The 15439-nt window shown below is 37.9% G+C and overlaps 2 protein-coding genes across 3 annotated transcripts in view; one reads left to right on the top strand and one right to left on the bottom strand.

Moving 5' to 3' along the window:
• Positions 1-2211, top strand: part of Cdc40 (cell division cycle 40) — a 47466-nt gene extending 45255 nt beyond the window's left edge. For both annotated transcript variants that reach the window (XM_070010636.1, XM_070010637.1), the window contains one exon: positions 326-2211. In XM_070010636.1, the coding sequence (XP_069866737.1) occupies positions 326-503 (178 nt within the window). In that variant the 3' untranslated portion in view covers positions 504-2211. The remainder of the gene's footprint in view (positions 1-325) is intronic.
• Positions 2212-2540: 329 nt separating this feature from the next.
• Positions 2541-15439, bottom strand: part of Mettl24 (methyltransferase like 24) — a 100251-nt gene continuing 87352 nt past the window's right edge. Inside the window, exon 5 of the mRNA XM_070010643.1 lies at positions 2541-6742. Coding sequence (XP_069866744.1) covers positions 6428-6742 — 315 coding nt within the window. The 3' untranslated portion in view covers positions 2541-6427. The remainder of the gene's footprint in view (positions 6743-15439) is intronic.

Genomic DNA, 15439 nt, shown 5'->3' with positions numbered 1-15439 from the left:
AGGAGGAACACAGTTCAAAGACAGCTGAGCCAATAGTACAAAACCTTATTTTCTAACTAAAAACAAAAGAATGGAGCTCAAGTAGCAGAACAAGTACTGCCAAAACAATAATAATAATAATAATAATTTCCTACTCTTAGATTGCTAGCTCAATGGGGTGGTAGTTTGGGTAGAAATTCAAATTATAGCCTATCTTATGATTCTGAGTGTTGTATATTTTCATTAATTGGTTTTAATGAAAGTAAAAAGACACATTTTGGTTATTGACCCCCTTTAGCCCTTTAAAATGTTTGAATAATGTGAATTTATTTTTCTTCTGTTGCAGCTATGTGATTTCAGGAGACGGAAATGGAAAATTAAATATCTGGGACTGGAAAACCACAAAACTGTACAGTCGGTTTAAAGCTCATGATAAGGTGTGCATAGGTGCAGTGTGGCATCCACATGAAACTTCCAAGGTCATCACATGCGGGTGGGATGGTCTCATCAAACTGTGGGATTAATGGGAATAGACCTTCAACTACCTAGGATCGTTTTTTGATCCAAAGTCATATTTAACTATATTTAATTATTAAATGTTAGTTGACAACTTGATTTATAGATAATGTTTTCCTTGTATGCCTTATGAAATTGAACCATTGTTCAAAAAAAGTTTGTAAATTTGCCTCATATAATTTCATTGGTAACTTCATTTTGTTCTTTATAGGTGTTATTTAAACAAAGAATGACCATTGACTTTCTATTTGACAAGCCATTCTTGTTGCTGGGCAGTTTGTATTTATCCCCATATGACATTACTGAAAGGATCTCTTTGGTGTCAAGAAAGAACCCCTTCTTGGGTTTGGGATCCAGAGAAAATAATGTATTGAATGACTAAGAAAGATAACAGATATTTACCAGTTCCACTAAAAGGGTGATAAAGAACAGGGATAGTGTAATTTAATATATACTCAAAGAATAAAATCTCTCCCAATTACTGTTCCCAGTACTTTCAGTGGAACAAGTTCTAATCTTTGGCTTCATGAATTTCACGGGTTTTTTTTACATACATTCTATATTTTTAGTTGTAAATCAGTCTTTGATTGCAACATCCCTGAAATTATTAAACAATGTAAAATTAAAAATCAGATACTTCCTCATCAGTGTGCACAGGAAGCAAAGAATTACATTATTTCTGAAGCTGGAATTCGAGAGAATGAGCCACTGTTCTGGATTGATGTTCACTGTCAGTGTGGATGTGGCCACACCCTCAGAAATCACGGCTGGTGTGTCATACACAAATGTTACTCCTAAAATCTCCTCATAGGAGGCAGAGTAGAAAGACATTTTAGCATTCTCATTTTGCTTGTGGATCCAAAAAAACAGAACTTTTTAGGATTATAAAAAAATGAAACCTCTTTCCAAGTATTTAGGGGGAGAAAAATGACACTACAGGAAGATATCTAGAGTTCCCCAGTCTGAGAAGCAGTGACTGTGCTTAAAAAAAATAGTAATAATAATGACAGTATAGTTAAAAAGTTTTAGATTATGAAATCTCAACAGCCTCTTGAGTATAGTCACTAATAGCACTTTAGTCTGACAAGATATTTCTCCTGCTTTACAAATCTATGTTAGTTGTTTAAATGGCTTGAAATATTTCAGAACGACCGTATGATAAAAATTGGCTGATAGCTGTTCCAAGTGCTGTCTTAGAGAGCAAAATCATGTTGAGTGTTGATAATTTAAGAACATCACCTCTGAGGCGTGTGCTACTATCCTTGCAGCACAGGTTTCTTGCCCTTAGAGAGCTTCTGTTTTTAAATTTAAGAACGCCTGGCAAATAGGACTAGGCTTTTTGTCACATATGAATGAATTTCAAAGAAGAAAATAGGAAAAGAGCATAAAAGTGCATAGGCATATTGAATCATAGGCACACAATCATACTGCCTAGCTGCTGCCATTTCTGTATCTTTTGGGAAGGGTGGAATGTAAGAGGAAGGAATTCAGATAAAACATTTCTTTAGTCCCAAGCACTGGTTTTAATAAATGTGGACTATTGAAATGTGATGGGATTTAAACTGTTGTTCAGCACCAATATTGTATATGTTACAAATCATAATTTCTAAATCTGGATTTATTTTTTTGTGTTTTTGACTTTCTAAGCTAAGTAGCTGTATATAAAAGTTTTCTCTGTTTTTGAAAAGATCCTATTTTTAAATAAAGCATTTTTTATATAAAGTGTTGTTGAAGTGTTCATTGTGAATTATACAAGACATTTTTGTAAATGTAAACACTGGAATGATTAGATCAAGCTAATTTGCATCCATTCGACATACTTTTGTGAGAACATTTAAAATCTACTCTTTTGGCAGTCTTTAAGTCTACAACATATTGCTATTATAACCACTATTCTGAACAACAGCTGATACACAATATGTATCTGTAGCTGATACTTAGCAATGGGGGTCAGTACTGGGCATACTCGGCTTCTCTACTGAAATAATCCAAACTAAAATTCAAACTTGGCCAGAAAAATACTTCATTCCAATTTTATTATACAAATTACAAAAATAAAGTTATTTTGTGTGAAAAGTAGATGAAGTCATCGGCTTTAGAAAACATTTTAATACATTGAGAAGCACCAAGAAAATCAAGCCCACTTGATTTTCTAAAGATCTTAAGTGTAATATTATTTTTAAAGTTTAACAATCTCCAAATTTAGGCAGTTTGGGTTATGATTTCATATAAGATTCAAATACCTCTTTCAGTGTAGATAAAAAGCTATTTGAAAATAAGTGTATTACTGACTTTACAAAGTTCCAGCAATCAGATAGTACAAAAAAAAATTTTACTTACAAAATAAACATAAAAGCGTTAGAGATGTAGGTCAGTAGTAGAAGTTTTATCTAATACACACCAGCCCTTGGGTTCAATCCATTTTTTTTGTTGTTGTTAAAAAGAAAAGAGCCAACAAATGTATAGCCAGCACAAAGAATAATGATTAATTCAGCTTGGAGGTATCATATTGTCAAGTACAGATCATCTGTTTAAGTGAGGCCTTCCTTTTATGCTGAGCTTGGCTTCCTGACTTAATCCACACTTGGCAAAACCCAAACATTTAATACTAAGAAATTCAAATTTTGGACTATTTACTAAAAGCTAACTAGGCAGAAATGCTGACAGATAGTCCAGTAACATATTGAACTGAGCCCTGTAAATTCATGGATTTACTGGTTTTCTACCCTATTGTAAATATTACTAGACTTGCAGTCAGTTCTGATAAAAAGTTCACTTTTCCCTGGCTCTCTTCATGTGAAAGTGTCAAATAACTATAAATATTTACATGACAACCTAATATAATGACATCAAACATAACCACGCTAGAAAAAGAGGCAAGGGAGAATTATTTTATCTTTGACTTTCACCTCAGTGTGTGACATAGTTCGTTCTGAAAGGCAGCTTCCGAATCACATCCTCATGTGTCCATTCACCTGAAGAAGCGCAAGTCTTTTTAATCATTTGATAAGAGCATTATTAAATTTGTATTTTTATGAAACACTACCCTTGTCATGGCTAATTAAGCAGATTTATGTCAAAGATATTCACATCTAACTAATTTATCTTCAGGCTAAAGACATATTTTAAGCAAAGAACAGTCATTTAAAAATGCAAAGTGATTGTGGCCTTTCTAAAGCCCAAGTAAAAAATGCCAAGTGCTGGGACTTGATACTTGCCAGAGCAAGTATCCCTCCCAGGCCCTCCAAGACCTTTTCTGGCAACCCTGGGGTCCTTATGTTTCTTCAATAAGCTACTTTTAATTAAATAGATGGTTTGAGTGAAGCAAACCCATGTACCACAGAATTACCCCTATTCTAACAGACTTACAATCTTAGTTAAATGTATTTGTAACTTTTGCCTTATATTCATAGGGAGATAAAAAAGAGTGTCTTTCTGATAAGAGGTCTTAATTTGGTGATGGCTACCAATGGAGGCTGAGCTGGGGTGGGGACCATGCATGGCCTTTTGGGCATCTGACTGAAGTATAAATTCCTGTTCCTAGTAATCGAGAAACTGTGTAATCTCTCAGCGTTTCTTTACTTAAACATCAGGAATATGACACTTTCTTGTTAAATTGCTGACAGCATTAGGAATAATCCATGCAAAGTGGCTGGCACATGGTGAGTTCAAAGTACTAGTAATTCTTGACTTTGTTTGCTTGCTGTATTTTGTATTGTTTTTGTGGTGAGTTCTTGGTGATGGATGTTTTGTCTTCTCACAAGATCTTGTATTGTTTCCTGTTCTCTGCAAGCAAGCACCAGTGCAGTAGGTTGGTCATAATCTGTCCCCTTTTATGCCAATTTATACCAGTACTTCTCACAGGACTTCATCCCTTAGGAGACACTTGGCACTGTCTACAGACATATCTGTCACAACTTAGAGGGCTATCTAGGGGTCAGAAGCCAAGACTGTTCCTAAGCTTCCCTACATGCCCAGAACATCTCTCACGCCCCTGTCAAAGAATTACCCAACCCCAAATGGTAATAGTGCTAAGTTTAAGAAATCTTAACTTTATTGATTGTGATGAGCATATTTCTAGAGACAGGAAACCATAGCAACCATCAGAACTTTCAAACATTAAGTAGGAATAACCATTGAATAGGCTGCATAGTAGGTGGATACAAGTGGGTGTGTTTAAATTTCTAACAGCACATCCATTCTTGTTTAAGATATATATAGTGTGTGTGATGAAGTCAATGTTCTGCACCACCAGTCTAACATAAATGGTTAACTTGCCTTATACAAAATAACTTTCACTAATCAAATCTTTAATTCTCTGTATACCTGTATATAAAAGTTCATCAGACTGGACATTTAAAAGTCGATACATCTTATAGTTTAGCATAAAATATTTACTATGTATATATTTCAGTGTATAAAATTTTATGAAAAATATCTGCAATATAATATAAACAAAACTAGACTGAAGTTAACTTTTCCATGCAAACTCATAGTGTTTAAAATGCTTAACTGAGATACTTTACTGAGCTACCATTTTTCTTCCTTTTCTTTTTCTTGCTTTTTGGGTTTTGTTATTGTTGCTGCTGCTGCTGCTGATGCTGTTGTTGTTGTTGTTGTTGTTGTTGTGCTGTTACAGGGGCTTGGACTCAGGGCGTGGGTGTTGACCCTTAGCTTTTTTTCACTCAAGATTGATACTCTACTACTTGAACCATAGCTCCACTTCTAACTTTGTGTCTATGTGTCTGTGTGTGTGCACACACACATGTGTATACTATGATAATTGGGAGATAAGAGGCTCATGGACTTTCCTGCCCTAGCTGGCTTTGAAACATGATCCTCACTCAGCTCTCAGCCTCCTAGTAGCTAGGATTACAGGCATGAGCTACCAGTACCCAGCTATCCAACTTGTTTTCAGTTCAACAGCTTTCATTATGCAGTGAGTTCTTAAATCAAACATTTTTAAAACCCCTATCAGAAATGTTGGACTCAAGTTAGTGAAATTACCCTATGTATCCTAGTGTGTGTTCATTTCTCACATGAGAAGTGATCATTGTTAAGCTATACAAAAACAAAAAGGCAACCAAGATCATCTGAGAAAAATGTTTAGGCAAGTGTTTCTACAAAGAAAAATCTGGGAGCAGGGATGAACTGTGGCGAAAATCAGGTTTTGATTTGTTTATTCAAAATAGAGAATTTGAATTTCTGTGAACAGAACTGATAGGAATAATTTGATTCTTGACAACCTACATGTTCTGCTGAGGCTGAAGCAGAGGGAATGCGAAAGTGATGACTCTCAGATCCTGCTTTGTGCTTAGTTTCACTGGAAATGAAAGGGATTTAAAGCTGGGTACAGAAAGAATCTTGAAGCTCTTCATAGTCCCTTTTAAGTCCAGGGCAGAATATGGTATCTGAGTTTCCAGAAACCAGAAGCAATAGTTTTTATGAAGCCACAGTGTGGTCTCAGCAAGGACTGAGAAGGAATGACTGAAATTCACAAGGTTGAAAAGCATATTTCTAAGATGAACCAGCAAAATCTGGAAAGGAGCTAAAGTCAAATGAAAGCCCCAATTTTGAACAGTGAACAGTGAACTTAAGAATCTCATCAAACTAGTAAAAGTGGGTTATTTATATACTTTCAGCATTGATGAATTCACAGACTATAGAGACATAATGGGTTTATAAGGAAAAATTATATACATCCCCCACATTCTATTGAAGGCAACAGAACCCAAGTCTGGATAAATGAGGGTAACCATGTTTGTCCCTTCCACCAGTATTAACTAAACACCTCTCACACATTAAGCACCAGGCTATATGCACTGTAAAGACACCACCACAATCCCTGCTTGAGCAAGGATTAGACAGCTAGCTAGAGGGAGGAGTGAACTTGTGACCAGGAGAATGGAGAGATCCCTCTGCAAACATGCTTCTATTTCCATCTCGTGTTCACCCAGCTTAGAGTGTAACAGCTACTAGCATTGAAAATGTCTTTCTTCAAGAAGAGCTGTGGTTTAGACAAATCTTTATAACTGTGAAAAAGCCTGAAATCCTTCCACTCTAACTCTTTGAAGAGGCTGTACCAGAACCGCACCACACTGCTGTCATTGCCGCTGACCTCAAAGCCAGGCCAGTGGAGGTGGATCTCAAAGATGAGCTGTCCAATCTGATCAAGGACATCTTCCAAAATAAGATTCTCCAAAACTTTCCATTCTGCACTTTCCAGATCTGCCTTGAGAACATCAATCTGTAACAAAGCAATGAAATGAGATTCACAGGTTCAATAAATCGCTTAAATATACCTTTTCCATATCATAAACCTCATAGCTATATCCCAAGGCAGCAGAGGTTTTAGAATTTTAGATTTGGAAGTCCTCTTCTCATAGAATGAACATGAATGATATGTCTAAGTTGTGGATTTCAAACCTCATTTTCAAACCACATGTTAATAATTCAGAAATGATGAGATACCAGGTAGAAATCATAGCAGACATCTTGCTTTCTGCCCTGGGGGACATCTTGCTTTCTACCCGAGAGGCCAGAACACATGTATCAGCCTTTCCCTACAACCTGGGTGCTACTCCAACGAACCCAGCTAAGCCATGACAGAATGAGGGCTACCGCAAGGAAGAAGATAGGAATGGGAAATTAATGTTTTGCAACCAATCAAGCTCTGAGAGTCAGCACCTTTTTGATGGCTTTGCATAAGGAATTATAATCACAAAACTTTCAATCCCAGAAAACAATGAAATCAGTCTCCTTATTTCAAAGGTTACATCCCTGTGAAGTGACCTCAAGACTTTTGCCCTTCGAGAAGCTGCCAAAGTCACTAATATCTTGCCTCATGGAAATGACAATGTCTTTGCTGGTTTAGAGAATGGGTAGCCACCAAGACTAATCCAGCTCAGCCTCTTTTCTTGGTGCATATCTGGTAACATTCTCCTATGAGGCTGAAATGTGAGGCTCAAGGTCACTTGTGTGACCTCAGTAGGATGAAGCAAGTACACAGAATTTGCATGTAATTGATTCAAGAGAATAGGCTTTATATAATCCCCTGAGACAGTGTGGAAGATGCGAGTTTCACCTTCTTGCATTAAATGGTACCTTCTGGTCTGAGAAGAGTGAAGATTGCATTCCCAACCCACTGAGAAATTTTAGAAAAAGCTAGATGTCTGTGAACCGGCTTGTGGGCCGATGGTTACCAAAAATCAAAGAGAAGAGAAAAGGTGAAAGGAAAAACCATTCTCTGAAGGATTGACCCCCCCCCCTATTATCTCAGGTGCATACAGACATCAGGCAAGCCACCAGATATACACAGACTGCTTGACACAGGCAGGGCAATCTATCTAAGCCTGGCTGTAAACATTCCATTGTGGGCCTCCACAGCCCTAGACCTAATGGCTTTTGTTAACCTCTGCCTCCTTGCTCAGACCCCATAAAAGCCCTACTCCAACCCCACCTCCCCTGCACAGCCTCCATACATGCAGGAAGGTCTGTGCCCCTTCCTGCTCTCCAATAAACAGTCCAAGCCTGTTGAGAATCAAGTCCAATCTAGTCCTTTTCCTTTCTCTTCTATTTTCATAACATTCTCTATGAAAATAACAGCAAGGGCATGTTCCCTGGGGATATCTACCTATCTACTATCTATTCGTCCATCTATTTTTCTGTGAGTAGATCCCTACTGCCCAGGAACTTACCTGGCTTTGTTTAATCTTAGTGGTTTTAAGCAGAGTGCTCCTGAATTGAGGGTAATTAAACTGCCAAAAGAAATACTAAAAATTTCCACAAAATGTTCTGATTCACATACACCAGCATTTGTTGAGTTAAGTCATGCAGCCAGGGATTTCTTAGATTCCTTACAGATCAACATCCACCAGTTTTCTGTGGGCTTGCATGTGAGGGTCCTGAGGCAAAATACTAAAGGGGCAGGGTAGAGTTGAGGTAGACATTTACTTAGCAAGTGTGAGGCCTGGAGTTTAATCCCCAGCAACAAAAAGAAAAAGTAAAAAAAAAAAAAAAGATAGCAAGAGGGTAGGAGAGATGAAGGAAAACACAAAGGTAAATTTAGTTAGCTTAAAATTTATTTAAAACTGCACTGGTAAGATGGAGGAGTCATACTCTATTGTTTCCAAATAGACTTTAGGTAAATTATCAATCAAATTATAAACAGAAGAGAACAAAATTATTAAGTTAAATTATAGTAAATATGTTTGGCTTGCTTTAGAAATCTGTTTTGTTTATAGTACTGAGGTTTACAGTCAGACACTCTTCTCTTTCATCTGGGCCATATCTCCTGCCCTTGCTTTAGTTTTGTACTTTTGCCTGAATCAACCTCAGACTACAATCCTCCTATCTCCACTTGCCTAGTATTTGAGATATAGGTATGAACCACCATAGACATAGCTTGTTTTTGAGATAGGCCCTGGAGTTGTATACTCTAAGGTATACCTCTAAGGTATAGAGATCCAGTTTTAATATACATAATTCAAATACAGTCTAAAAGAAAAACTATTTTAAATATTACAACACCTCCATCCTCTTAGATTTGGATGACTGAAAAAAAAAATCTCCTTCTTTGACTAGAATTGTATAGGTTGATCAAAATCATTCATCCTAGGGGTACTATGACACCTAGTTACACTATATTTAATCTCTTCCCTATGTTGTGACCCAAGAACATGGACACCCAGAAAGCTGTGAATAAAACATATTTCCCTCTCCTTTGGTACATTTTCTGTTTCTTGCATTACCATTTACTACTTTGCAAATGTGATTTTCATTATTATTGCATAATGCAGCCAGTATCAGTATTATTAAAAAGTACTAAACAGGGGCTGGGAAGATGGCTCAGTGGTAGAGCGATTGCCTTGCATGCCTGAGGCCCTGGGTTCGATTCCTCAGCACCACATAAGCAAAAAGAAAAAAGCCGGAAGTGGCGCTGTGGCTCAAGTGGTAGAGCGCTAGCCTTGAGCTGAAGAGCTGAGGGACAGCGCCCAGGCCCAGAGTTCAGGCCCCACGACCGGACCCAAAAAAAAAACAAACAAACAAAATAAAAAGTACTAAACATTTCTAAATGAGATGTGCCACTTTTAAGATTCTATTATGATCCTAAAAATCATGCAAATGATTATATTGGAATAAAAAAGTGCCAATCCTAATACAAACAAGTTTCTAGAGGAAATCAAGGAACTGTTAATTTCCTACAAACTTTGGGATAAAAGACAACATATTCATGGGTAATAGAGGCTCAAAGATGGTAGATGAAACAAGCCATTTGGTATGATTTCAAAGGGATCTTCCTCAGGCAGACAAATGGAGACAGAAAGAGAATATAATCACAATATTCAATGTACATTTATGAAAATGGAACCAGGTAAGTTGAGGAGATGGGTAAGGTTGGGGGCAATGGCTAGGAATAACAGAAGGGTGACACTGAATATGATAAATTATATTAGCAAGGTACAGGTGGCTCATACCTATAATCCTAGCTACTCAAGAAGCTGAGATCTGAGGATCTTGGTGTGAAGCCAGCCCAGACAGGAAAGTCTGTGACTCTTATCTCAATTAACCACCAAAAAGTAGAAGTACAGCTGTGGCTCAAGTGGTAGAGCTCAAGAACAGCCTGCGTTCAAGTTCCTGCACTGGCACAAAAACCAAAACAAAACATGTATTGTCTCACAGTTGTGAAGTCTAGAAGCCCATTTCTTCCTGGAGACAGCTTTGGGTGTTTTCTGGTAATCTTTGCCATTTCCTGGCTCCCACATCACCTCCATCTTCATATTCTGTTTTCTGTATGACCATGTTTGTGTCCAACTTTCCCCATTTTATAATGACATCAGTCATATTGGATTAGAATCTGGTGTACTCCATGATGACTTCATTTTCAGTAAGTATATCTATAATGACCATCTTTCCAAATAAAGCTACATTCTGAGTCACTAGAGGTTTGCTCTGAAACATATTCATATTGGGGATAGAGGAAGGACTCAGTTGAATCACTAACAACGTTCAAGGCAACCATCAAAATAGACTTTTGGAAGCCAGTGTGTGTTCAGGAGCCAACTTCGAGAGCCAGTACTTCGGAAGTGTTTTGTTAAAGGAATCCAAGGTCTGAGACTGTCAGAGGCAATTACTAATGTGGCTCTGCTAGCCCCCATATCAGCCAACACTGGCAACTACAACCTTGCTAAGTGCCAGACTCAGAGCAAGTCAACAAGCCCCCTAGGCCAATTGAAACCACCAATGCAAAATCTCTTTACTTCATTCTCAGCCATTCAACCTGGCCCAGCAGGTGCAGCCAGAGTCTGGACTTCTGATCTTTTTCACTCTCTATTTACCTGCTTCCTTTCCCTCTTGAATCCCCTCAGGTACTCCACACCCTTAGCGCTACTGCTAAGCTCTACTCAAAATGTTTCCCTTAGCAGGCTTTCCTACAGTATGGCAGATTTTGCCATTATAAGTTGGCTGGCTTTCAAGGACAGAAGAAATAATCTCCACAGTACCTTTCAAGTAAGAGCAAGTCTAGGCATGATAAAGCATCACTCATTGCATTCTACTGGTGAAAGCAAATCATAGTCAACCTAGATTCCAAAGGAAGCCAAAATAAGTTCTAGCCATTGAGGATGGCATGCACAGAGTTAGTAGGGTGAGGGACTTGTTCATGGCCATCTTTTCAGATAATTGGCCAAATCAATCAGTCTTTTCTGGGTGCAAGCAATGCTCAGGAAGGATGAATAATATTCATCAAAATGTTATCAAAGAAGGGATCACTGCTGGATGTCAATGGCTCACTTGTATAAGACTAGCTACTCAGAAGGCTGAGCTCTGAGGATCAAAGTTCAAAGCTATTCAGGGCAACAATGTCCAGGAGACTCTTATCTCAGAGGTGTGGCTTAAGTGATAGAAAGCTAGCCTTGAGCTCAGAAACTGCACCTAGGCCCTGAGTTCAAGCCCCAGAACTGGAGCATGCGTGCATGCCCACGAGCGCACACGCACACACGCACACACGCACACGCTCACACACACACACACACACACACACTCACACACACACACACACACACACACACACACACCATCCCACACAAAGGAGAGAGGGACCATAATTAAAACATGCATTTGCTAGTAGATTAGTTTTCCTTGGAAACTGACAGAGAACCTGGGATATCTGATGGATTAGGATAACTAATAAGGAAAATACTACATTCAGGCATGATGGTACCTACCCCTGTAATCAGCACACTGGTAACTGAGGCAAGAGAAATGCAATTTTGAAAGCAGTCTGACCTTCATAGAGGATTCCAAGAAAGCCCAAGCACATACAAGACCCTGTTTCAAAGAGAAAGAGGAAGAGGGAGAGGGGAGGGAAAGGGAGAGGACAAGAAAGAGTGAGTGAAAAACCTTGCCAATACCTAGCCACAGACCCTAAGTCAGAACCATCCAACAGAGCCTTCCTAAAACCGGCCCATAGAAACTATGAGAGAACAAATGGCCAATTATTATTCTCTTAAAAGTTAAGGCTAGGGGCTGATTCACTTACACAACAATAGACACCAAAAAGAATAGAAACAAAATGCTATTCATGCAAAACTTCTTTTTAAGGGTTAAGTTAGGGCTATGGTGGCTCAAGCCTGTAATCCTAGCTACTTGGGAGATGGAGTCAGATGACTGAAGCTTTAGGCCAAAAAACTTCACAAGACTCCAACCAATGGCTTTCACCCCAGCAACAAGGAAAGCACAAAGGCTGGACTCAGTGGCACTTGCCCATCATTCCCACTGATTAAAGGAAGCACAGATAGGAGGATTATAGTCCAGGGTAGCCTGAGCATAACTCTAAACCTTATTAAAAAATGTGACCAACTTTTTTTCTCTCTCTCTCTCTCTCTCTCACACACACACACACACACACACACTCACACACACACACACACACACACACACACACACACACACATACACACACACGGATTTAAAACTAGGGGTATGACTACTCAAATGATGAATATTTGCTTGATAAGCATGAGGTCCTGAGTTCAAACCATCGTGGTACCAAGTAAATAAGTTAGAAGTTGTTTGCATTGTGTCAAATACTGTGGAATACAAAACCGCAACATCTAGAAATTAATATATACTTACCAAAGTATATATTGTAAAGTAATAAATGGTCATTATTTTAAAATTAAGCCTATAATAAGCAAAAAGAGAAAGAATTTAAAAACCTATAATCCAGTTTGAAAAGTTTTCTCTTGAGCACCTAAGCACATTTTTCTGTGCAAACATACACATAATACACATCACAACATATATTGACACAATTGACCATATATTTTTATAAACCTGAAATTACAATGTTTCCAAATATTTGTTGTTTATTTGCTGTTTTTCCTGTTCTGGGGATTGAAACCTGGGCTCATATATTAAACATCAAATGCTCTCCCATCGAGCTACACCTCTCATCTTAAATTTACTTTTCAATGTAACAGATCATAATACCTTTCCATGACAATACATGTTTATCTGTCATGTCTTCTAAGCAGAGTCCCCGAAAACTTTCACAGGAATTTGGTAACGGAATAATTGTATCAAGTAGGTAAGGTTCAAATTCTCTACCCAATTCACTTTTATTTCATACCTGTATGAAATGTATATGTGAGCAGACACACTACCACTTGAGCCATGTCCCCATTTCTGGCTTTTTGCTGGCTATTTGGAGATGACAGTCTCTCAGATTTGTCCACCTAGGCTGGATTTGAATGTCAGTCCTCAAATCTCAGCCTCCTAACATCTAAAATGAGAAACATGTGCCATTAGAGCCTGACTTGGTTCTGTTGTTTGTTTTAACATGTTTTAACATGTTTTACATTCTATCACTGAGTTGTAGGCCAAGCCCTACTCTGGAGCATTCTAAACACACCTGTGCCTTTAGTCTGAAAGATCCACTGGGTTATACAAAAACCTGCATGCTCTGTTTAGAAAGAGCAAGCAAAATAGCGTAGGTAAACTACATACATGCTAAGTCATTTTTATATAATTTGTGATTTAAATTATTTTAATAACAAATGCTTCAATTGCTCTATAGTGAATCTTTAAATAAATATAGACTCTTTTTTCCTCTCTGGAAATTATATATTACAACTTGTTAGTGACTATTACCAGCAATTATAAAGATAATTATAAAGATAATTAACCATCACATCAATCAAAATCTGGAGCTAACAGCTGAAGCTATATAAGTAACACCATATAGCACATCAATTACTATCTTAGAATGAGAGATTTTTCCACTTGGGTTCTACTTGAACTGGAAACAACACTGCTCACCTCAATATCAGCTGTCTGCATTGGAGGCCACAACCATACATAAGACTTTTGCAGATGTACTTACATTTGTAAGAGATAAATTCCATTAAAAATCAGCATGTAAAAGTTGAAGATGTGACTCAGTTAGTAGAGCACTAGCCAATAAGTGAAAACAGTGGGTACCAAATTCAGGTCCCAGTCTCAGAATAAAAACAAAAAAAAAAAAGGAAAGAAAGAAAAGGTAGTATGGCTGGGTGCCAGTGGCTCACGCCTGTAATCCTAGCTACTCAGGAGGCTGAGATCTGAGGGTCGTGGGTCAAAGCCAGCCCGGGCAGGAAGGCCATGAGACTTATCTCCAATAAACTACTCAGAAAAATAGAAGTGGCACTGTGACTCAAGTGGTAGAGCGCTCACCTTGAGCTGAAGAGCTGAGGGACTGCACCTAAGCCCAGAGTTCAACCCCAAAATCAACAAAAAAAAAAAAAAGGAAGAAAGAAAAGGTTGTATGTAAATTGAGTTTTGATGTAATTGAACTTATATTTTAAATGTTTATTTGATTCATTAGTGCAGTTCTTTATAAGTACTTTTTAAAAAAATTAATTATCATCAATTACATACCATCCAGCAAATCAAGTCATCATTCTCTATATTTGGCACAGTTTGGGTCAAAATTCAATCATAATTTTAAAACAATTGCTGCTTCTTGCTTTTTGGCTTAATTAAGAAAAGTTATTATTTAATGATAAAGTACATCTAAACTTCCTTATGTCAAATTTATATCTGCACCTACAAACTAAAAGCTAAATATGGTATCAAGGGAGTATCATAGAAAAATAGAATTAATCTACCTCGAATGAACAAGAGGATTAAAAGCCTCTTTGAGAGCCTTAGACACTAAGCACACTAAATCAGGTTCAATTATCACTGTGAACTGGCAGAAATGTAATGTTACAAAACATCTGCTACCACCAGGGAAGGAGATGAGATTTGCCCCACGCATTATGAGAAGCATGGGGGAATCACTCCGAGATAATCTAAAAGCAATCCTGAACTAATAATAAAGGAAAATATTTTTCATGCAGTAATCAGCTCTCAGAAATGACCTCTGCAGGGAACAACATTCTGCAAATGAATTTAAAAGAAAATGAGGAAAACATTTACGGGGACTTTTTTTTCTAACCCAAATAACCAACTTGATCAAAGAATCTGACCTACGGCTGCTAGGCAAGATTCTTCAGAGCTGAGTCAGGTGATGCACTCATGTCAGACCCAGGCTGACAGGTGAAGAAGTCAGCCACTAAGAGGGTCATTGGTAACATGCAACTATAAGGTACCAAGCAACATAAGATCCAGGTTGCAGTGAGGGACCCAACCAAAGACAAAATTGGGTGGAAAGTCAGTGGCAGGACCAAGGACAGCACCAACCAGCTGTTTTGAGGTTTCTATCCCACCTCTGGGATATAAACAGCTGAAAACAAGTCTGCCTCTGACAGATCAGTGTCTTAGAGCTACATCACCTGGTTCATTGGTTTTCTTGTCCTATACTGCTTATGCAAATGTTGTAAAGTATTTCTGGGAAGGAAATGAGACCTAAAACATATACACCTATGGAACAGAATTTAAATGATTTAAAAGGGTATGAGGG

The sequence above is a fragment of the Dipodomys merriami genome, unplaced genomic scaffold (assembly GCF_024711535.1).
Source record: "Dipodomys merriami isolate MVZ:Mamm:240054 unplaced genomic scaffold, mDipMer1.0.p SCAF_8, whole genome shotgun sequence".
NCBI classification, from domain to species: Eukaryota; Metazoa; Chordata; class Mammalia; order Rodentia; family Heteromyidae; genus Dipodomys; species Dipodomys merriami.
The sequence above is the reverse complement of the archived record's forward strand: the minus strand, read 5'-3'. Positions and strand labels throughout refer to the sequence as shown.